Raw genomic sequence first — 24782 nt, 5'->3', positions numbered from 1 at the left:
TGCAATGGGATTTAGAGGATCAAGGGTTTCTTTTTTCAATGAATAACAAAGACAATAAACATTACTTTAAAATCAAGGCATATATGTGCTCTGAAATGCCCTACCCTTAGGGATGTATGAAAACCACTTACCTTTCTGCAGCTTGGATTCATGGAGGGGGGAGGCACTCCGCCTCTCCCCCCGGAATGCTCCCTGGGCCGGTTGCACCCCGCAGCGGCTCCGCAGAACCGCTGGCCAAGGCTGTCCGCAGCCCGAGTTCCGGCCACGGACAGGCTGCTGCGGACGCAAATGGTGGCCACCGTAGCAGCCACCATTTGCGTCCAGCGAAGCTGCTGTGATAGGCTATGTAAGTATTTACGTAGCCTATCACGGCAATCCAAAAAAAACAACAACCAGCGTACGCAAATGGCGGCAGCTACAGCGTCCACCATTTGCGTTCCCTATTTAGCCGTTTTAGCCTACATAAATATTTACGTAGGCTATTATGGGAAAAAAAAACGGGGAACACACATAGCGTAGTGGGCGCTATTTGCATTCCTTTTTTCCCCGCCGTAATAGCTTACATAGATATTTACATAGGCTAAAATGGTGAAAAAAAAGAACGCAAATGGTGCCCACTACACTATTTGTGTTCCCCTTTTTTTCGCCGTAATAGCCTATGTAAATATTTACGTAGGCTAAAACGGCTAAAAATAGGGAACGCAAATGGCGGCCGCGTCACCATACGTAAGAATTTACGTAGCCTATCACTGTTACCCCCCCAAAAAAATGGCGTACGCAAATGGCGGCGGCTTTGGCGGCCGCCATTTGCGTTCCCTATTTTTCTCCTTTCTAGCCTACATAAATATTTATGCAGGCATTTACGGCGAAAAAAAAGGGAACCACAAACAGCACCGTAATTGAAAAATAGGGAACGAAAAATAGGGAACGCAAATGGTGGCCACCGTAGTCACCACCATTTGCGTAAGCCATTTTTTTTTTGGGGGGTAGCCATGATAGGCTACGTAAATTCTTATGTAGCCTATTTTGGCAGCCTGGAGGGACGGCAATGGCGGCCACAGCAGCCTGGCCACAGCCAGCCAGCCGCCGCCGCCTCCGCCACATCCGCACAGGTAAGTGCCATCCCGGGGGATTCCATGGGGGGGGGAGGAAGCCATTCTGCCACGGATTCCAGGGGGCTAGATTCTACAGAATCCGGCCTCACTGGAATCTGTGGTGGAATTCTCCACCATCCCTACCTACCCTATGTCTGGCTTGCCTGGCCATGGGGGTGGGGTGGGAGTTGCAATGGGGGGGATGCATGCAATCCCTATTGTCAGTTGCTGTATAGTGCATCTGCGGGTGGGAGGGTCCTGAAAAGGGTTTTACCTCTCCAGGCCCCTCCCTCCAAACTCTTCGAAGCGTGGCTCCCTCCATCCCTGTATGCAATGTGGGTTCACCTGATTGCCCTTTTGGGGACCAAGTAGCAAAACTGTGTACATTTCAGAAAATAGTATACACAGTCATCTATTAGGCAAACATGCTTGCAAGAAATGTGCATATTGGGGAAATGGCATTGGAAAATTGTGTATGGATGTTCATTTGCATGAAAATGGGTATGAATTTTAGTATGCGCTCAAAAAGAAAACATTCACAAACTGATGTGGAAATGGGATGGAAGGAAATTGGGCTTGAAAAAAATATGAAGATTACAAAAAGCAGAATAGACAGATTTTGCCACTGCTAGAGAGAAGATGCATGATGTGATAGTGCTACATTAACACCACTTTTGGCAGTCAGTGAAATGGTACAGGGAACCACTGAAGATGAGGACATCACAACATATTCCTTTTCCTTAAATAGAATTTATTTCACTGAAGTAGAAAGAAGTATCAGACTGTGCCAGCCACATGTTTCCATATACTCCATTTGGGTCTGACTCTCCAGTTTGAGGATGGAGTTGGTTAGGACCTGGGGAGGGTGAGGGAAGCGCCCCTTGTACTGTGTGGCTTGGTTCACTTACATGAGTCATCAGAACATTATGCTGGTATACAATATATTACTCCTTCATAACCTCTTTCCAGACACCTGATCTCCAATGATTCTTCTGTTTAGCTCTCCTCTTCTCAGCATACTTCAGTTCTGTTCTTCTCAAAGTATTGTGTGTGTGTTTTTCACTCATACAGTTCCATTCTATATTTTACTAGATTAAGCACAGCTCCAATGACATAGAAAATCATAACTCTTCCCTGAAGAGCTCATTTAAATGTCAAGATTACATCACAGGCCAGTTGTCAGATGAGGAAGGAAGTTAGTGAGGGGCACTGGTAGTGAGTTGGAATAGCAACAGAAACTGCAAGGGGATAACTTTAAATAAATATCTGTAATTAATGCTATAGTAGCCTCTTTGCTCTTAAGAAGCCCCCATTGCTAACATAACAATAAAAGAAGTGATAAACTAGGCAGATTCTTCAACTCTTTCTTCTTATTAGTTGTTCCCGTTTGTTCAGCTCAGGCCTCAGCACCATGATGTAGCATTTGGGGGTAAAGATACAACCCAGCAACCAAGCACTGGAGCACAGGATGGAGAAGATCTCCACAGCCACCATGAACTTGCCTCTTGTGCTCAGATAGGTTGGAATGAATGACACCCAAACACTACAGAACACCAGCATGCTGAATGTAATAAACTTGGCTTCATTAAAAGCATCAGGTAATTTGCGGGCTAGAAAGGCCACAATGAAGCTGGTAATGGCCAAGAGGCCCATGTAGCACAGGGCGCAGTAAAACAGGGCAACAGAGCCTTCATTACATTGCACAATGATTTCTTCAGTTAGGGAGTGCATGTCTGCATCAAGGAAGGGAGGAGAGGTTGCCAGCCACACCGAACAAATACTTGCTTGAATAAGAGAGCAGCAAAGGACAACTGTTTGAGCCAGTCTTGTCCCCACCCACTTCTTCATCCTAGATCCTGGCTTTGTGGCTATGAATGCTAGAGAAACAATGGTGGTTTTGGCCAACACAGAAGAAACAGCTATTGAGAAGATGATGCCAAATGTTGGTTGTTGGAGAAGGCAAGTCACTTTCCTAGGCTGGCCAAGGAATAGCAAAGAAGAAAGGAAGCAGATCAGGAGAGAGATGAGGAGAGTGTAGGTGAGGCTCCGGTTATTAGCTTTGACTACTGGGGTATCTCTGTGCTTAATAAAAGTTCTAAGCACTACGACTGTGATCAGGGAAAAAGAAATGGAAGCTGAGGCTAAACAAGCCCCTAAAGGTTCTTCATAAGACAGAAAGCTGATGGCTTTGGGTATACATCGGTTTCTGTCCTTGCTTGGATATTGGTCTTCTGGGCATCTGAAACACTCATCCATATCTGAAAAATAGGAAGGGGTCCCATTTCAGAGATGATTTATGTGTTACTTAGGACCCATTCTCACAATGTCTCCTATGTGGAAGATGTCGCTTGTGCTAACTTTAAAATGAAAAATAAACATACAAAAAATATTGGTTCCAAGTGTGCCAATTGTCATATGATAGTACACTTTAATTATGAGGTTTGTCTTTTCATGATAGTTGTGTTCAATGTAGTTTTGAGAAACTGTTCTAAAGTTATTAATCTTTTCATGGCCCATTGAAACATATGGCAGCAACTGCTCACAAGATTATACAGTGCATGCTCTGTTTCATTCTGAATCTAGAATGCTGCCAGTAGGCATGTACGATCTGTGTAAAATCTACTCCATCAGTGTTTTGTGGATTGTCAGGCACTTTTGTTCCATTGTCCGATCACAGATGGGTGTGAATTTTTTTCCATCATATGGAAAAATACACAAATAATTACATAAGTGGTTTCATAACACAGTATTTGCCTTAGTATGTAACATTTAGCATATTGCTCCCTCATTCCATTCAATTTCTTCTCAGCAGAAACTTGCATATTTTCCTACAAATAAATATGTGTAAATCTCAGGAAAGTAAAACAAAACAAACAAACAAAAACATCTGAAATTCCACAGGCTCCACACAGTCTGAAGCAGTCATTCCACAGTAGATTCTGCAGGTCGGATTCTTAGACATCCAAGCTGATTTTAGTCCATCTCAAATTTCCCCAGCATCCCTAGCTGCCAGTATGCCAATTTTGCATTGGGATTCTATCCTGCAGATGAAAAATAATGGACTCTATGTACAATTTATATTCCTCTAGTTATGCAATGTGTCCTCTCAGGGTTAAACTACATGTTACTAGGGCTGTGCAGGGAACCCCCGATCCGACTCAGAAGCCACAAAGTGGCTTCAGACACAACCCCGATTCGGCTCGGGCAGATTCAGGGGGCCTCTCTGACCCAACTCGGCCCCTAACCTGAAGTGGGATTCAGATGTCAAACCCCGCTTCGGGTCCCCCCAATGTCCCTGCGCAAACCCCCCTACCTTACTGTCACCTCTGCCTTCTCCGCCCCCGCCGCCCTCGCCCCCTCCTCTGCCACCACCTCTGCTGCAGCTGTCCTCACCACCGCCTCTATTACTGCCACTGCCACCACCCTTGCCGCCGCCCTCACTGCCACCTCTGCCACCATCCTCGCTGCCATCCTCTCCGCCTTCTCCGCTGCTGTCCTCGCAGCCACCAACTGCTGAGGCCCAGACACGCAAGGCGACTCTTACTGAAGGGAGTCACCATTTTTAAAATAGCAACCTCCTGGAACTTCCTGGAGAAGGTGGTGAGGACAGCAGCAATGGAGGTGGCGGTGGCAGCAGATGCAGTGGCGAGGGTGGCGGTGGCAAGGGCAGTGATGGTAAGGAGCTTTAAAATATAGTAACAAATTTAAAACAGCAGAGCTAAAAGATTAGAATGCTAAAATGATACAATCCCTGGCTAAATAATAATAAAAAAGTTTTCGCCTGGTACCAGAAAGAGCACACCATAGGTGCCAGGTGAACTTTTCTAGGGAGCTCATTCCACAGCTAGGGTGCTACAGGGGAAAAGGCCCTCTTCCTGGTAGCCACACACCTCACTTCCTTTGGCAGGGGCTTCTGGAGATGGACCCCTGAAGATGATCTTAGGGTCTGGGGAGGTAGAGACGATCCTTCAGATAACCTGGTCCCAAGCCACTTAGGTCATTAAATGTTAACACCATTACTTTGAATCAGGCCTGGGCATGGACTGGCAGCCAGTGCAGCTGGAAAAATACTGGCATAATATACTATACTGTACTAGGTATACAGTAAGACTCAGATGCTTCATAAGGTAATACAGGATCTGGACAATGTGGGATTAGGAATGTCAGAGAATTCTGCCACGGATCTCAGTGAGGCCGAATGCCAGTGCATTTGGCCCCCTGAAATCCATGGTGGAACGAAGCCCCCCCCCCATGAAAGGCACGTGAAACGAACCACTTACCTGCTGCCATTCGCGCTGCTTTGCTAATGGCGGCCACATCTGCGGCCACCATTCGCTTCTTCAATATAGCTGTGATAAGCTACGTAAATACTTACATAGCCTATCATTGCTAATGCAGAGATGCCATTTGCGTCCCTGCAGAGGCTGTGATAGGCTACATAAGTATTTACATAGCCTATCACGGCAAAAAAAAAAAAAAAACGGGAATGCAAATGGCAGCGGCTACGGCGGCCGCCATTTGCATTCCCTTTTTTTTGCCATGATAGGCTACGTAAATATTTACATAACCTATCACGTCCCCCCCAAAAAAGGAACGCAAATGGCAGCAGCTACAGTGGCCACCATTTGTGTTCCCTTTTTTTTTGCCGTGATAGGCTACGTAAATATTTACATAGCCTATTACAGCAAAAGACAGGGGCGCAAATGGCGGTGGCAGCTACGGAGGCTGCTATTTGTGTCCCTGTGCAGGTTTCCCAGCGGCTGGATGTCTGGCTGCGGGCGGCCCCAGCCGGCAGCTCCGCAGAGTGGCCGCGGAGCGGAGCCGGCCAGGGAGAATTTCAGGGGGAGGGACGGAGCGCCTCCCCCCCACTGCGAATGTCACCCTTTGAAAAGGTAAGTGACTTTCGTACATACCTATGTGGGATATCTTTACTAGTCTGAAGCAATCTGGTTTTGGCCCTGAAAGGCCAAGGAAAAGTGCACATCATTACTGATCATAGCAATGTCTGTTGAAGCATGAGCCTTAGCTTCCGAGTTCCTGGCTTTTTGGAACTTGAAACATAGTTCCATAGTAAACATGAGATAGCCTCAACACTGGTCTTAAACCCCCTTTTTATCATTGCCCCTCCCCCATTTCCTTTACTTTTTAAAACAGCACTCATTTTACTTTCAATTCCCTGGAACGGCATTAGTGCAATAGTTTTTGTTCTGCTTTGTTTTATTTTGAGTGATTCCAATGAGAGAACCAGGCAGTTTTCTGCTTCTAACACCCAGGTTTAACATCGAAATGACATAAAATGTTAAGACTTTCTGTGAGGTATTAAGCACATCAGGTATTAAGCACAGTTTCAGATTGGACAAAGTATGTCCATTGTATGTACAATTAAGCAAGCTCACTTTCTTGAACCATCCCATTATTTTCAATGAAAGACCCAGCTGCAATTTTGTGCTTGCAATTCATTTGTTTGTGAACCTATTGAAATAAAATGTGAAGGCGTTCTAACACCATAGGCCTCAGGCCTTCCAAATTTATGATTGATTGGAAAGAAAGGGCCAATTTGGAAGCAATTAAAAAAAAAGACTGACATCATATAGATTACTTTCAATAAATGTCCCAGACAAATGTCCTATCACAGCAAGCTAAAAAAAAAAACAGCGTACGTAAATGGCGGCTACGGCGGCTGCCATTTCCATTCCCTTTTTTTCGCTGTTTTAGCCTGCGTAAATATTTACGTAAGGTATTACGGCGAAAAAAGGGGGAACGCAAATAGCATAGTGGGCGCTATTTGCGTTCCTTTTTTTCCCACCGTAATAACTTACGTAAATATTTACATAGGCTAAAACGGCAAAAAAAAAGGGTACGCAAATGGCGCCCACTACGCTATTTGTGTTCCCCTTTTTTTCCCCACCATAATAGCTTACGTAAATATTTATGTAGGTTAAAACAGCGAAAAAAAGGGAACGCAAATGGAGGCCGCCATAGCCGCCATTTGCGTACGCTGGTGTGATTTTTTTGTCTGCAGGCTGCCTAGTGGCCGGATGTCCAGCTGCAAACGGCCCCAGCTGGCGGCTCCGCGGAATCTCCAGGTTAGGATTTCAGGGGGAGGTGCGGCGCGCCTCCCCTCCATTGCGAATCACCCCGTCGAAAAAGTAAGTGACTTTCATACATCCCTAATCACTTCTATATTTGGTCATCTCATCTGACATAACTATTTGTAGGGATGTACGAAAGTCACTTACCTTTTTGAAGGGTGACATTCGTGGCGGGGGGGAGGTGCTCCGTCCCACCCCCCCTAAATTCTGGCCGGCCGGCTCTGCTCCACAGGGATTCTGCGGAGCCGCCAGCCGGCTCCGCCAGCGGCCAGACATCCGGCTGCTGGCTAGCAGGGACGCAAATGGCAGCGGCCGTAGCCGCTGCCATTTGCATCCCTGCAGTCAGCCGTGATAGGCTACATAAATGTAACCTATCATTGTTGATTTAAAAGAAAAAAAGAAAGCAACATGCGTACGCAAATGGCAGCGCCCATGAGCGCCGCCATTTGCGTTCCTTATTTTGGCATGTCTTAGTCTACGTAAATATTTACATAGACTAAGGCAGCTAAAATAAGGGGAACGCAAATAGCGTAGATGCTTCGCTATTTGCATTCCCCTTATTTTCGCCATCTTAGTCTACATAAATGTTTACGTAGACTAAGACGTGCCAAAATAAGGAACGCAAATGGTGGCACCGCCATTTCCGTACGCGTGTTTTTTTTCTTTTAAATCAGCCGTGATAGGCTACGTAAACATTTACGTAGCCTATCACAGTGTTTTTTAAAAATCTAGCAGTGATAGGCTATGTACATCTTTACGTAGCCTGTCACTTTTTTTGTTCTTTTGTTTTTTTGTTTTTTAACTGGAAATGGCGGCTGCGGCAGCTGGTCGGAAGACCGGCCACCACAGCCGCTGCTGCCGCCAGGAAGATCCGCCCAAGGTAAGTCCCGTCCCGGGGGGGTGGGGGGCAGACCGTTCCGCCACCGATTTCGGGGGGCTGAATGGGCTGGCATTCGGCCTCCCCGAGATCCGTGGCGGAATTCTCTGATGTCCCTAACTATTTGTGATGGGAAAATCAGAATACTAAGTCACCTACCTGTCATGTTTGAAATCTTCCCTTCAGGGCATGAAACACAATCATAGCAGCAAAACTTTTCCCCTTCCTTCCTTTTCTTCTGATTACCAGGGTAACAACAGTCACTACACATAGACAGTGGAAGCACCTATCCATATATATGAGAGGAATTAATGATGGGAGAAATTTCAAATAAAGGTTTAAATTGTTGATCTGTGTCATGAGAACAGCTATGCCCTGATCCATGTAGGGATGTACGAAAGGGACTTACCTTGTCCCTCAGCTTTTTTCGCGGTGGGGGGGAGGCGCTTTGCTTCTCCCCCCAAAGTTCATGCGAGCGGGGGGTGTCTTCCCACCTCGCCCGGCTGAAATTCAGGCCGGGGAGGAGGCTTCCCGCCTCGCCCCCGGCCGGAATTCAGGCTGGGGAAAAGCGCCCCGTCTCCCCGGCCGCGAACTTCAACAGAAAAGTTAAAAAAATAAAAAACACCCCGTGATAGGCTACGTGACGATTAACGTAGCCTATCACGGCTAGATCTGCAAAGTCAGCCGTGATAGGCTACGTTAATCGTCACGTAGCCTATCATGGGTGACTTAAAAAAAAAAAAGCACGTACGCAAATGGCGGCCCCCATAGGGAGCCGCCATTCGCGTTCCTTATTTGGTCGCTGTAGTCTACGTAAACATTTAACAGTCTACGCAAATAGCGTTGCCTTTATTTTCGTCGTAGTCTACGTAATCTTTACGTAGACTACAGCGAGCAAATAAGGAACGCGAATGGCGGCTCCCTATGGGGGCCGCCATTAGCCGTACGCGCTTTTTTCCCCCTTTTTTTAAGTCACCCGTGATAGGCTACGTGACGATTTACATAGCCTATCACGTCTGACTTTGCAAATCTAGCCATGATAGGCTATGTTAATCGTCACGTACCCTATCACGGGGGTGTTTATTTTTTTTTACTTTTCTTGGAATGGCGGCGGCCGCAGCTGGTGGAAAGACCGGCTGCCACCCCCGCCCCTGTCGAAGCCCTGCCGAACCGCCGCTGCGACCCGCCACCGGGAGCGACATTCGGGGAAGGTAAGTCCCATCCCAGGCGGAGAATTTCTCCCCGAAACTACTTCGGGGGTCCAAATACGTTGGCACTCGGCCCCCCGAAGTTTCAGCGAGAAATTCTCTGACACCCCTAGATCCATGTATAGAATGGAGACCAGGCCAAATAGACTGTTTACATTCTTGTTTACATTTCTTTTCCTATGACTTTCCACCACCTCCACCAAACAGACATAAATCCCTCTCGGGATCTTGGGGTTTCTCTACAACAGATTAAAATCCTGCATTTAAAAATGGGGCTTTCTGTTTCCATTTTAAATGAAGGATCAGGATGACTCCCTTTTCCCCCTGCTTCCTTTTCCCCCTCCCCCTCCCCCTCCCCTCCCCTTCCCCCTCCTTTCCCCCGTATCTGATTCTTCCATTATCTTTTGTTGATCTCCCTCCTCTTCTTGCTGCTTTCCCTCTTTTCACAGAGGGAACTCAAGCAGAATACAAAGGGGTAGTTTGATAGCTCATTATCAGCAATCTATTTAAAAACGGAACAAAGGGCATTTAGTGCAGGAGATGGCTGGGAGGGTCACGGCATCATGTAAAGAGCCCGCAAACCTTTGTGAAGGAGCAATCTCAATTGCAGGATAAAAGCTCCATGTGAAGAAAGCCTTATAAATACTCTAAGTGGGGCTTGGTTTCTAGGTGTGGCGTGGTTAATCCAACAAGAAAAGGGACCAAAAGTTAGGGGAAAAAAACAGATTTAAAAAGTTTACTGAAAAAGCCAGTTTTGGCCTCTAGTTTTCATTTGTTAAAGCTATCCTTTGGTCTTGTAACTCTGAACAATAAGGAAGGCTCGTCTTTGTTCTTAATTCCTTCTGTGATGTCCTTTGCACGCATTGTTGCAGAAATGAAATGTCTTGCCAACAGCCATCCTTTTGGCACCACAATGTAAACAACATTCTTTTTCAAGCTCCTAATGTCGCAGACCACCTGCGGAACCTCCTGTTCTCTAGTTTGGTTTGAAGACATGGTGGTATGGAAGACTTTGGCTTCCTGAACTTTTGGCTTTTTGGTTCAACATGCACAGAGAGAAAGAGAGACAGAGAGAGAGAACCAAACCCCCTGTAACAGCCAAACTATATACAAAATCATAAGAGAGTTATGCTACTCTACAGACTACAAATAAAGAAGTTGACTACTCAGGTCATGGAAACAGAGGTTGATGATTGGTGTCCACTGAAGAAATGTTATCTGGATTCCCCAACTCACTACTATATTTAAGGAAGGTGTGGTGTACATGAACCATGTTTCACTTATGCAGCATATATAATATTCCTTCCAAAATATGAACAGTGATATCTGAAATATTTGCATCTAGACCAGGGGTGCAAAATCTCTTTCAGCCCAAAGACCAAATTCCATTTCAGATAAGTTCTCAGGAGGCACGCACACTGCAGTGGTGGATGGGGCCAAGGGCAAAAGGGGCAGACCCAAACTTCCCAAAATAGCAGCATATTTTAGCTTAATGCTCTTATGACCAGCAACTAAGCCACTCTAGATTCCAATCTTTGGAACTGCTATGTTACAAAATGTTTTTAAAGAATATGATAAATGATCATGGGGACATGGTAGGCAGAAAATGAAATCTGATGTAGCAAAAATGACTGATTTAGAGAAGTTCATGTTGAACAAATATACCCCAGAATCCATACCTGGCTAAAACCTTTGTGCCACACAATCATATCCTCATGAATGATGAAATCTTTTCCTTCTAGTGCATTGACATTCACCTGTCCAACTTTCACTCTCTGGAAGGAAGTATTGGGGAATGTGATCACATTCATGATGTCAAATCCACCTCCCATTTCCTGTCTGTCATTAAAGGATATTGTTTCTCCAACTGAGTTGTTAAACAAAATGCCTTGAAGAAATGGGTGGAGCTAATTGAAAAAAGAAAAGGAAACACAGGGGGTTGAAAAAGATGAAAAGAACAGGAGCTAAAATCATAGTGGAGATTTAATCTTTCCTTGCTGATAGTAAGTTCCATCTAAGAATCAGCAAGTACAACTGTGGCAGAACTGCCCTATGTTTTTATTTGTTTAAACACAGTGTAAAGGGTCTAAAGCTTCTCCACACAATGGAGGTTGCCTGGTGAGTGTGTGAGAATGTATAGAACAGTGTGAGTGGCTGAGTCCTTGGGGCCATGTGATCGGTCAGTGAGAATGTTGATGGGACAGGGTGCTGGAGCAAGTTAAAATGGCTGAAAAAAGCCAGTTTGAAGATAGATGAGAGAGGGAGGGATTTGAACTCTTAGATAAAACATCTCCAGGGGATAGGGAGTTGTGGTTAGTGGTCTTAGGCCTTAGTTTAGCCTAGGTTAGGTTAAGAGGTTAACATATAAAGTAACTATGAAAAAGAACATCATATTGAAGTAATCTTTTGAAGTTCCATCTTTATAGTACTCTAAATAAATTATTTTTTTATACTTTTACATTGACTCTGTACTTGAGTCCTCATAACACTACTTATACTTAACCTAGGCAGAAGTTTAAAAAAATGGCACAACACACACACGATTATACTCTAGGGGGAAAAGGAGTATAATAAAGGTGGTAAAAGGGGAAACCTGAGGTGGGTGGGATCAACCTGCCTAGGCTGAAGCAAAGGTAATCCCCTGCCCATCTTGAGGGACCGTAGGCTGGGTGAAGAGAGGAAGGGTTTTGTCATCAGGCTCTTTTGACAGAGAAAACTGATTATTTAAACTACATTGTAGGAGACATATTATTTTCAGGCTCCAAATGTATGAAGGTGAGAGAGAGAGAGAGAGAGAGAGAGAGAGAGAGAGAGATAAATAGATGATAGGTAGATAGATATGAGCGAATAAATGCTGGCAGTGAATAAAATGTAAATTTCTTCAGTTATTCAAGGGGGAGAAAAATGGGTGTTCATTGAAATAAAAATCTTTTGTTGTGGAGACATTGGGCACTTCACAGGAAGCTTTTATCCTGCTATTGAGATTGGTTGCTCATTGAAGTTTGCAAGTCCTTTAGATGATGTCATTAACCTCAAGGGTGTCTCCTGCACTAAATGACCTTTATTCCATTTTTTTTTAAGATTGGAGATAATAAGCTATCAAATTACCACGCCTGAGTTCCTCTTGAGTTCCCTCATGAAAAGAGGGAAAGCCACAATAAGAGGAGATAGACCACAGCATCATCTAGCAGCTGTATAATGAAACATATTGAAGATTCAGATAAGGGGGGAAAGGAGGGGGAAAGCAGGGGGAGGTAGCACGTGTAGAGGGAGTCCATCGTGATCCTGTATTTAAAATGGGAGCAGAAAGCCCCATTTTAAATGCAGGATTTTAAGCTGGTGTAGAGATGCTCATTACCTGCCAAGGCTGCAGATCTAGAAGTCCGGTGTTTTCACCCATCCACATTCCTCTGTGCTTTGATCTGGATGACAACATGGCATGTAAAGCATGAGCCACAGCATAGATGGCATTATAGATACTGTAGCTGTGGCCAGTCATGCCCATTTCAAACTGAGGCCCAGGAAGATTCTCCAACCTCTCTTCCCCAGTACATTTTTCACTAATCATTATTGGCATTCCAGGTTTCGGAAGTAAACAGTCAAATGCTTGCTCCCAGAAGATGTTGAGAAATCCATCTCCTTGGGCAGAGTGAGGTTTTATGATCTGAAGAAATTCCTTGAAACCTAGAGGATCCTTTGAGTGAATTGTAAAGGAAAGAGCACCATGGAACAACTGAAGATCCCAACCCTTTTGAAAGCCTGTTAATATTAAATCAATCTGGCATGTCATGATCCACACCTTTCTATATGATACAGCTATCATATTTTCAGGGTCTTCCAGAAGTATAATAGTACGCAACCATACAATTGTCAGAGATTCTCCATAGATGATGAGTGTATTTGTCTTATTATCGGTTAAAGGTACATAGATGTTAGATGCTATATCAATAATTTCTTGAAAGTTATCCAAACGAGCTAGTTGTGGTATTCTTTTTGTGTGGGCTGAACAGATTCCGTTTTCGGAAAGCAATGGTTCCAGGGTCTGCAAGAAATGTTCTCCACTGTTGCTATCAACAGCATAGAGCCCAACCCATGTCCATCTGAAATGCTGAAGCAACCGGATAATCCCATTGTACTGATGGGCTTCATTTGGGACCATGCAATAAAATGATGGAGCCTCAGTGGTATGAATCTCCTGAAGGGCAAATGAGCCATATGTGAGCTAAAAGAACAAGTGCAGATATTGTAGAGGTAAGTTAGGAGGAGTGTCTTTATGTGCATGTGCCTGATTATGCGACAAACATTTCTTGAAGCAATTTTAAGTAGGGATGTATGAAAACCCTACCTGGCTCCATGCCGGTCAATCCGCGGGGGGGGGGGAGGTGCTCCGTCCATCCCCCTGGAATCCTCCCTGGCTGGTTCCACTCTGCGGTGGCTCCGCGGAATTGCCAGCCAGGGCAGGCCGCAGCCAGAGTTCTGGCCGCTGCCGGGCTGCTGTGGCCACAAATGGCGGCCATCATAGTGGCCACCATTTGCGTCCTTGCAGTAAGCTGTGATAGGCTACATAAGTATTTACGTAGCCTATCATGGCAAAAGGCAGCCATGCAAATGGCAGTGGCTATGCTATTTGTGTCCCTGCCTTTTGCCATGATAGGCTATGTAAATACTTATGTAGCCTATCATGGCTTACTGCAAGGATGCAAATGGTGGCCACTATGACAGCCGCCATTTGTGGCTGCAGCAGCCTGGCAGCAGCCTGGAGACCAGCCAGAGCTGCTGCCACCACCACCACATCCACCACCGCATCCACAGCCGCATCCACCGCATCCGCCACCGGAGTCGCCGGATCTGCCGCCAGGTACATTCTGTCCCAGGGGGATTCCGTGGGGTGGCGGGGTGGGGGAGGCCGTTCCGCCATAGATTCCAGCCTCACTGGAGTCCACGGCGGAATTCTCTGACATCCCTAATTTTAGGTTAGATGAGAGTTATAGTCTATGACTCTTTTGGTGTAATTTTCTCAAGTATGGGAACATGAGGAAGTTCTCAGATTATTCTTTAAGTCATTCCAAGGTCTCTGTCCTTCTAAGCCACCAAATTACTCACACAATGACAAAAGGAAAATTGCAGTTTCCCTACATCCACACATATATGGAATATTGTAGAACCTCTTCAGCATATTTTTCTTTACTTATCAGAATATGATGCAATTTCTGACTTTTTTTCCCCTCAGACATATAACAAAATTGCTCTGACAATGATGAACAAATAAAGAATAATATCCCTACATCCCCATATACACACACTACCTGTGGGATCTTGTAGAATCCTAAAATGTCTGCCATAAGGGAAGATGTATCAGAACCAAGTCCCCCAATGATGGCTATGAGGGATTTCTGGGTGTCACATTTGTAGTTGGGGACAAATCTATGTAGTTTGAAGAGCAGGTTCAGAATGGCACGGTAGGTCATCCTTGCATCATAGCAGCTGTCACAGATGTGGAACCCAAGTGTGATATTGGGCAAGATCTTGGGATCCTTGTTGATCTCATTCACAGCAAATGCCAAGGCCAGGATGTGCTGGTAGAATTTTGTTACTACACTGAAAATAGAGTTATTTTACTTTTTTTCAGGAGAAAATTATACAGGGCATAATTAGGGGTGCACGAAAGTCACTTACCTGGTCTCGCAGCTTGCTTGGTGGTGGGGGGGAGGCGCTTCGCTGCTCCCCCCGAAGTTCAGGCCGGGGGGGGAAGCTTCCCTCCTTGCCCGGCCAAAATTCAGGCCGAGGGGGAGGCTTCCCGCCTCGCCCGGCCGAAATTCAGGCCGGGGAGGAGGCGCCTCGCCTCGCCCAGCCGTGAAATAAAAAGTTAAAAAAACCCAAAAAAACGCCCCCGTGATAGGCTACGTGACGATTTACGTAGCCTATCATGGCTAGATCAGCAAAGTTAGCCATGATAGGCTACGTTAATCATCATGTAGCCTATCACGGGTGACTTAAAAAAAAAAAAAAGCGCGTACGCAAATGGCGGCCCCCATAGGGAGCCGCCATTCGCGTTCCTTATTTGGTTGCTGTAGTCTACGTAAATCTTTACATAGACTACAGCGACCAAATAAGGAACGCGAATGGCGGCTCCCTATGGGGGCCGCCATTAGCCGTACACGTTTTTTTTTTTTAAAGTCACCCGTGATAGGCTATGTGACGATTTACGTAGCCTATCACGGCTGACTTTGCAAATCTAGCTGTGACAGGCTACATTAATCGTCACGTAGCCTATCACAGGGGCGTTTTTTTTTTTTTTTTACTTTTCTTGTAATGGCGGCGGCGGCAGCCGGTCGAAAGACCAGCTGCCGCCCCCGCCCCTGACGAAGACCTGCCGAACCGCTGCCGGGACCCGCTGCCGGGAGGGACATTTGGGAAAGGTAAGTCCCATCCCGGGGGGGGGGCGGGGGGATGGAGAATTTCTCCCCGAAACTTCAGGGGGCCGAGTGCCAACATATTCGGCCCCCCGAAGTTTCGGGGAGAAATTCTCCCCCATCCCTAGGCATGATATGTCACAATATTGGTAATAATATCTGTCCCTGATTTAGATTGTGAGAAGAATATCCTTGTATTCATTACTGATTCTTCTGAGCTAATAAGCACTTTTCTGTTCAGCACACAATTATTGTATGATTTGACAGAATATTAGCATTTGTGCTCTGCAGAGTGTAGTGTTACCTCCTGGGGAAATGACTTGGATATCTTATTCTATCACAGTTCATTAGGCTTTAAGACTGTGCTCATAGTGGACATCTTTTCAGGGAAACTGAAAACCATCCTTTTTTTTTTCATCCACTTTGAGCAATGCTTTATGTCCCAGAAGACCCTTTGGTAGTTTTAAGACGGAAGTTACAGAAAATGGGAAGCTTCAAGGCAGCTGCAGGAAAGCTCCAGAAAATGGTCAAAAATGTTTTGCTTGATTCTCAGATTCTTGGTTTTCCTCCCTAAGTTGTCAGCTGTTTACCTTTTCCATTCTAAGTGAAATAAAGCCAATGGGTTAAATACATTTGTATCACTACAGCATGGTGAGCAACCCATGTTTGCTGTGTTTGCCACTTTCTGATGCACATATTTTCATTCGATGGGTATGTAGATAGATAGATTGATAGATAGATAGATAGATAGATAGATAGATAGATAGATGATAGACAGACAGACAGACAGACAGATATTCTGTGTGTTGTTGTTGTTGTTCAGTCGTTCAGTCGTGTCCGACTCTTCGTGACCCCATGGACCATAGCACGCCAGGCCTTCCTGTCCTGCGCTCTCTCCCGGAGCGTGCTCAAGTTCATATTCATTGCATCCGTGATGCTATCTAGCCATCTCATCCTCTGCTGTCCCCTTCTCCTTTTGCCTTCAGTCTTTCCCAGCATCAGGGTCTTTTCCAGGGAGTTTTCTCTTCGCATTAGGTAGCCAAAATATTGGAGCTTCAGCTTCATTATCTGTCCTTCCAATGAGCACTCAGGGTTGATTTCCTTTAGGATGGACTGATTTGACCTCCTTGCAGTCCAGGGCACTCGTAAGAGTCTTCTCCAGCACCACAGTTCGAAAGCATCAATTCTTCGGCGCTCAGCCTTCCTTATAGTCCAGCTCTCACAGCCATACATTACTACTGGGAAAACCATAGCTTTGATTAGACGGACCTTTGTCGGCAAGGTGATGTCTCTGCTTCTGACTATGCTGTCTAGGTTGGCCATAGCTTTCCTCCCCAGGAGCAAGCGTCTTTTAATTTCATGGCTACAGTCACCGTCTGCAGTGATCTTGGAGCCCAAGAAAGTAAAATCTGTCACTGCTTCCATTTCTTCCCCTTCTATATGCCAGGAAGTGATGGGGCCAGATGCCATGATCTTAGTTTTTTTAATGTTGAGTTTCAAACCAGCTTTTGCACTCTCCTCTTTCACCCTCAACAAGAGGCTCTTTAGATCCTCTTCGCTTTCTGCCATTAGGGTGGTATCGTCTGCATATCGGAGGTTGTTGATAATTCTCCCAGAAATCTTAATTCCGACCTCTGATTCATCCAACCCGGCATTTCTCATGATGTACTCTGCATATAAGTTAAATAAGCAGGGTGACAATATGCAGCCTTGTCGTACTCCTTTCCCAATTTTGAACCAATCGGTTGTTCCATGTCTGGTTCTGACTGTTGCTTCTTGACCCTCGTACAGGTTTCTCAGGAGACAGGTAAGGTGGTCTGGTACTCCCATCACTTTAAGAATTTGCCACAGTTTGTTGTGATCCACACAATCAAAGGCTTTAGCGTAGTCAATGAAGCAGAAATAGACGTTTTTCTGGAATTCTCTTGCTTTCTCCATGATGCAGCAAATGTTGGTGATTTGATCTCTAGTTCCTCTGCCTCTTCGAAACCCAGCTTGTACTTCTGGTAGTTCTCGTTTCGCATACTGCTGAAGCCTAGCTTGTAGGATTTTGAGCATCACCTTGCTGGCATGTGAAATGAGCGCAATTGTGCGGTAGTTTGAACACTCTTTGGCGTTGCCCTTCTTTGGAATTGGAATGTAAACTGACCTTTTCCAGTCTTGTGGCCACTGTTGAGTGTTCCAGATTTGTTGACATATTGAATGCAGCACTTTAACAGCATCATCTTTTAGGATTTTAAATAGTTCGGCTGGAATACTGTCATCTCCGCTAGCTTTGTTGTTACTAATGCTTCCTAAGGCCCACTTGACTTCACTCTCTAGGATGTCCGGCTCAAGTTCAGTGACCGCACTATCATGGCTATCAGGGACATTCAGATCTTTCCTGTATAGTTCTTCTGTGTATTCTTGCCACCTCTTCTTAATCTCATCTGCTTCTGTTAGGTCCCTGCCTTCTTTGTCCTTTATCATGCCTGTCTTTGCACAAAACGTTCCCTTGAGATCTCCAATTTTCTTGAAGAGATCTCTAGTCTTTCCCATTCTGTTGTTTTCCTCGATTTCTTTGCATTGTTCATTTAAGAAGGCCTTCTTGTCTCTCCTTGCTATTCTCTGGAACTCTGCATTCAGTTGGGTATATCTTCCCCTTTCTCCCTTGCTTTTCGCTTCCCTTCTTTCCTCAGCTACTTGTAAAGTCTTATCAGACAGCCACTTTGCTTTCTTGCATTTCTTTTTCTTTGGGATGGATTTCGTTGCTGCCTCCTGAACAATGTTACGGACCTCCATCCATAGTTCCTCAGGCACTCTGTCTATCAGGTCTAATCCCTGAAATCTATTCCTCACCTCCACTGTATATTAATCAGGGATATGATTTAGGTCATACCTGAATGGTTTAGTGGTTTTCCTGACGTTCTTCAATTTAAGACGAAATTTTGCAAGAAGCAGCTCATGATCTGAGCCACAGTCAGCTCCAGGTCTTGTTTTTACTGACTGTATGGAGCTTCTCTATCTTTGGCTGCAAAGTACATAATCAATCTGATTTCGATATTGACCATCTGGTGACGTCCATGTGTAGAGTCGCCTCTTGTGCTGTTGGAAAAGAGTGTTTGCTATGATCAGCATGTTCTCTTGGCAAAACTCTATTAGCTTTTGTCCTGCTTCATTTTGTACACCAAGGCCATGCCTGCCTGTTATCCCGGTGATTTCTTGATTTCCTACTTTAGCATTCCAATCCCCTATGATGAAGAGGACATCTTTTTTTGGTGTTAGTTCTAGAAGGTGTTGTAGGTCTTCATAGAACCGCTCAACCTCAGCTTCTTCGGCCTCAGTGGTTGGGGCATAGACTTGAATTACTGTGATGTTGAATGGTTTGCCTTGGATTCATACTGAGATCATTCTATCATTTTTAAGATTGTACCCCAGTACTGCTTTTCCCACCCTTTTGTTGACTATGAGTGCTACTCCATTTCTTCTAAGGGATTCTTGCCCACAATAGTAGATATGATGGTCACCTGAATTAAATTCGCCCATGCCTGTCCATTTTAGTTCGCTGATTCCCAAGATGTCGATGTTCAATCTTGCCATCTCATGTTTGACCACCTCCAGCTTACCTTGATTCATTGATCTGACATTCCAGGTTCCTAAACAATATTGTTCTTTACAGCATCGGATTTTCTTTTCACCACCAGACACATCCACAGCTGAGTGTCCTTTCGGCTTTGGCCCAGCCACTTCACTCTTTCTGGCGCTACTTGGAAATACCCTCTGCTCTTCCCCAGTAGCATATTGGACACCTTCCGACCTGAGGGGCTCATCTTCCGGCGTCATATCTTTTAGCCTTGTGATACGTTCCATGGGGTTTTCTTGGCAAGAATACTGGAGTGGGTTGCCATTTCCTTCTCCAGTGGACCACATTTTGTCAGAACTCTCTGCCATGACCTGTCCATCTTGGGTGGCCCTGCACGGCATAGCTTATGGCTTCACTGAGTTACGCAAGCCCCTTCGCCACAACAAGGCAGTGATCCATGAAGGGGTTTCTGTGTGTGCATAGCTTCAATTCTAAGGACTAGCAGAGAGAGTCTAGAGGAAACAAAACATGTGCAATGGCTTGCACAATAGTCCACAACTTTTATTTAGCAAAATATTGCACGGCAGTAATGTCTGAAACTAGGGATGTACAGACCATGTAAAATCCACTCCATCTGTGTTTTGCACCTTTCATTCCACTATCCACCCACAGACAGTCGCATTTTTTTTTTTTTTGTCATGGGGAAAAATACACAAATTATTACATAAATATTTATGTAAGTATTTGCATAATTTACCTCAGTACATAACATTTAGTGTATTGTCCCCCATTCCATTCAATGTCTCCTCAGCGGAAACTTACATATTCTTCTACAGATTTATATGTGTTAATTTCAGGAAAGTAAAAAAAAAAAAATCTGAAAGTCCATGGACTCCCCACGGCCTGAGGGGGTCGCTCCGCATAGGATTCTGCAAGTCGGATTCTTAGAAATCTGAGCTCATTTTAATCCGTCTCGAATTTCTCCAGCATCCCTATCTGAAACTAATTTTAAAACAGGTTGATTTTAAAAAAAAATCCATGACTTGCCAAAAAGAAAAAAAAGTTCCACCATTATAAGCCTCAAAATTCTGCTACTCATAGAAGTGACACCTGTCTACATACTGAAGTCTGTACTTGTACAGAATTTTGAAGTGATCTGATAAAAATGGCCACAAATACAGCAAGTAAAATAAATAAATAAATCTGAAAATTGAAGCATATGTCCTTTTTCCTCAAGCTTCCTCTTGGCATATCATATATTCCTTTCAATTCTGGGGGAAACTACTCACGTACTTTATTCAGGTTTGTGAAGGGGGTGTGCCTTTCATTGGTTTGGTGAAATTCTGAGCAGTGGTTTAAAAGTGATTAAGGTTTGTCTGCCCCATAAAAGCCTATGGCAGCAACTGCTGGCAAATTTATGTTGGGCTGTATTGCCCCAGGAGCATGGCCAAGTCGTTTATAGTGTTAGAGGGGCCCAGAGCAATGCTTGCTTAAGTTCATTATTGGTGCAATTCCCTTGTTAGTAAGCATCTGAGCATGTGCAGATGGGTCAAAAGGCCGAGAACAGCCCCAGCGCGTTCCATACTAATGAATGCTAGGAGGCCTTATCAGGCCATGCCTGGGAAGTGAAACTATGTGTTTATGCTGAAATACAGGTGGCTGTGCTGAGAACCTAGTCCTGTTAGTCTATGCTGGGAATGGATGCTTGGGGCGCTTGCTGCTGTTATGCTGTTACGCCTGTGTGCCGTAAGTTACCCAATGAAGTCTCCTTGTAAGTAAACCTTTGAATCTGATTTATCACTATCTTGGCTCCTCTAACCTATTTATTAGGTTAAATAAACTGGCAACAGCATCGACTGTGTTGGCAGCATAGCCCCTATTTTGCATCCTCCACAATGCAGGTGTGAGGGTGGCAGCGCTATGCCAAATGTCTGTCCTCTGATTCCCTGAAAGTTTTCTTTCCCCATGAAAGAGGCTTCCATTTTTCTGTCTCATTCTCAGGACATTCTAATGGGCATGCTCCGTTTCACTCTGAAGTTAGAATGCTGAGACATCACACTAGTCCAGTGTTTTGAGAGGTATTCCAGTCTTCTGACAGTGGCGGGTGGTTAGCAGGAAACTGTCAAATGAGACAAGAGTGAAGGCTGAGGGAATCACTCTCAATGGTGGATAGACCACTGATGAAGAGGGGATAGGGAGGGAAAGAAAAGGGGTATGCTGGACTCCTGTGCAGGTTTACTCAGAAATAAGCCCTTCTGAATGTAGAAGGACAGATCTATTCTTTTTCTCACATGTACATAGCGAATGATGTGTGTGTGTGTGTGTGTGTGTGTGCATGCACTCATGTTTCAGAATCATTCCATAAACTGGAAATACATGTAGGGAGCCTTTAATCCTCCCCCCGCCCTCCACTATGGCCCCAATCTGGATTAGGTCCCACGTAGGGATGGACGAAAGTCACTTACCTGATCCCGCAGCTTGCTTCGTGGTGGGGGGGAGGCGCTCCATCCCTCCCCCGAAATTCTGGGCGGAGGGGAGGCACCCTGTTCCTCCCCGCCGAAATTCTGGCCGGGGGGGGAGCGTCCCACCTCTCCAGCCGCGAAAGTTCTTCTCCTGCCGGGACGCAAATGGCGGCAGCCATAGCCGCCGCCGTTTGTGTCCCTGGCCTGCAGTCAGCCGTGATAGGCTATGTAAATCTTTACATAGCCTATCACGGCTGACTTAAAAAAAAAAAAGCACATACGCAAATGGCGGCGCCCATGGGCTATTTGCGTTGCCCTTATTTTCGCCGTAGTCTATGTAAATATTTACGTAGACTACCCGTGCCAAAATAAGGAATGCAAATGGCAGCTCCCATGGGCGCCGCCATTTGCGTACGCACTTTTTTTTTTTCAAAGTCAGCCATGATAGGCTACGTAAATCTTTACATAGCCTATCACATTTGTTTTTGTTGTTGTTTTTTTACTTGGTAATGGCAGCAGTGGAAGCCGGTCGGAAGACCGGCCACCACCGCCGCCGCACCACTGCCGATCTGCCGCCAAACCACCGCTGAACTGCCGCCGGGAGCCGCCGCCGCCAGGGACATTCGCTGAAGGTAAGTCCCATCCCGGGAGGGGGCAGGGGGGCAGACCGTTTCTCCACCAATTTTGGGGGCCCGAATGCATTGGCATTTGGCCTCCCGGAGATTCATGGAGAAATTCTCCGACATCCCTAGCCACGTACTGTTGGTTAATAGGAACAGCTCCACATCCTTCCAGACACAAGGGGGTGATAGAGAATGTGTTGCATCTACAGCCACTTGTCTTGTTCATCCTCTTTGTTGTCTGATCAGTTCCTTTCTCCTGCTCCATCCCTTTCCTCGTCCTTCTTTCCCTCTGCCTCTACAATGAGTGTCATGCTGTCTTTTCAGAGAGGAAGCAAGTAACCATATCTCATGCTTTCGCTTACTTACATTCACGCACCCAACACAGGGGAGTGCTTATATTTAAACAGTATTAGCCTTATCTGATAATGTATATAAAAGCACTAATACAGTAAGTTGATTTCAACTTTTCTTCTCCAATACTAAACGTTGTGTTGCTACACTTTCTATATATAAAGCAACACTTATGTAAGTCACACTAAACTTTCTAACACATCCCTCCAATTTACATTGCCAAAAAGGCATCCAGTTGTTGTAATGTAAACTGCAGACATAAGGCACAGGTTTGAAGCCCCTACCTACCACCCCAGGGTCCTGATCCATATGAGTTTCCATGTGTTTCTTTTGAGTAAAAAGACAAAGACAAAAACCTAGCTGCATCTTTAATTAGACATTTCAGATCAGGGAGTGTACCTTTCTTGCAGGGTTCAGAGCTCCAAAACATTTTCTGTTTGTTTGTTTTAAAAGCAGCCACATATTTAAGAACAGAAACCAGTTTTGATGTACTGCCAGTTCATTTCTCATACCTGGGGATGGAATTTGCTCCTCTCCACCTCTGTGGCCCATTCCACATCCACACCCTTTGGTGGTGATGGAGATCAAGATCAAGATTGCAATTAAAGTTTAGGCTTATAAATCATTATTACTTATATAAAGTATGTGCAGTTGTTCAGAGTCCTTTATATACATTGCTTTACCTAATTAGTAAAATAACTGTCAAGACTTTTTACTGACTGGCCAGTGACAGGAACTAACACCACAATATTATGGAGAGCTCCTCTGCCCTAACCTCAGTCCTCACATACAAATTCCATTTGACTAAGTTTGCTTACAGTTATACTGTGCAATTTAGTAATCTATAAAATCTGATCCTTCCTGTCTCATAAACTCAAAAAGTACCCCCATCCCCATATATGCTGTTTTACTCATTCTGCACTATGAGAAAATACTAACCTACTATATAGGATTTTTGTTTCAGAGTTACAAAACTAACAAAAACCTGTGAGGGAGATGTTGAGGAGGAATAAGGATGAATGTTTCTTCCCTGTGGCTTACCCTGCACTGAGAAGTGGGTTGTACCTTGGACTTCAAGGATGCTTTCAACTCTATAATTCTATGTGGATGGTGTTAGTTGCCAGCTGGGTACTTGATGCCTGTCAAGGTAGCTTCAGTTGCACAGATGCCATATGTCTGTTCTTGTAAACTGACAAATCTGGGACTTGGGTCCACCACTCTACCATGGACAGCCATCCTGCTCCAAGATAGTAGTGAAGCTGGAACAAACCTCAGCATAGGATGCCATAAATAATGCATATAACTTAAATAATGGAGCTTTATCAAGGGTGTGGCCCTTAACAGCTGTAATTTCCTGGTAATTTAGAGTCTAAGTGAATATGGAAAGTCCTCAACACAGTACCTTAATCAGAAAAAGTTTTTTTGTTTATTGAATTTGAGCATCCCATCATCCAAAAATATATACTAAGAAATTATTGTGATCTAATTAAGTTCAGAAAATGCAAAGGGGGGGGGGGATAACTCTCCTTACCTTGTCACCAGCTTCTGAGAAGGGTATCCCTTGAACAAAACTTCTTGGGCACCGTAAAGTATCTGAGAAGCAAGCCCACCAATGTTGACACCAGCTGGCTGGTACCACTCATGTGGAACAGGGAGGGGGTTATTAATGGGGCACTCCCCGGTATCTACTTTCCATGTGATGGAGAGCCAGAACATCAGTAGCCATAACATCCTGGTGGCAAAACTTCTCTCTAAAGGGGATTGTCAACATTCCAATTTCAAATATCCCCCCGCTGCAAAAAAAAAAAAAAAAGTGTACCAAAACTGACTGCCTCTTGCACCTACCTGCCAGCACTCCATGACATATAGCTTTATTTATAACCACTTTCAGGCTTGCCTATTGCATGTTTTCTACTGTCCTCTGGACGGTGGAAAACGAATTATAGGTGAACAAATTATAGTCATTTCAATAATTACAAGGGGACATCTTTAGTTCTTCACCGTGTGTGTGCTGCGTAGTTCATTTCAGAGCAAACATAATGGTTCTCTCTCTCTCTCTCTCTCTCTCTCTCTCTCTCTCTCTCTCTCTCTTTCTCTCCC

General features: G+C 44.9%; 1 protein-coding gene across 1 annotated transcript; it reads right to left on the bottom strand.

Annotated features, from left to right (window-relative positions):
* Positions 1-2450: 2450 nt before the first annotated feature.
* On the bottom strand, positions 2451-24542 carry LOC146342920 (vomeronasal type-2 receptor 26-like). Its single transcript, XM_084808077.1, has 7 exons — positions 24528-24542; positions 24214-24320; positions 14578-14869; positions 12630-13493; positions 10951-11178; positions 8223-8349; positions 2451-3352 (listed from the first exon to the last, which is right to left on the bottom strand). Exons 1-7 carry the CDS (start codon positions 24540-24542, stop codon positions 2451-2453), a joined length of 2535 nt encoding a protein of 844 aa, XP_084664203.1.
* Positions 24543-24782: the final 240 nt, after the last annotated feature.

This window comes from Heloderma suspectum, chromosome 6, assembly GCF_057233095.1.
Source record: "Heloderma suspectum isolate Gila_16-S chromosome 6, 16-S_ref, whole genome shotgun sequence".
Classification (NCBI taxonomy): Eukaryota; Metazoa; Chordata; class Lepidosauria; order Squamata; family Helodermatidae; genus Heloderma; species Heloderma suspectum.
Note: the sequence above shows the minus strand (reverse complement) of the source record. Positions and strands in the feature narration are given on the sequence as shown.

Bases quoted from the DNA above. Each gene is read 5' to 3' on its own strand.
- LOC146342920 (XM_084808077.1), bottom strand. The intron at 14,870-24,213 runs GTAAGGAGAGTT...CTCTATTTTCAG, and splicing joins TCTCAGAAGCTGGTGACAAG to TGTAGTAACAAAATTCTACC. The intron at 3,353-8,222 runs GTAGGTGACTTA...CCTATTTTTCAG, and splicing joins GAAGATTTCAAACATGACAG to ATATGGATGAGTGTTTCAGA.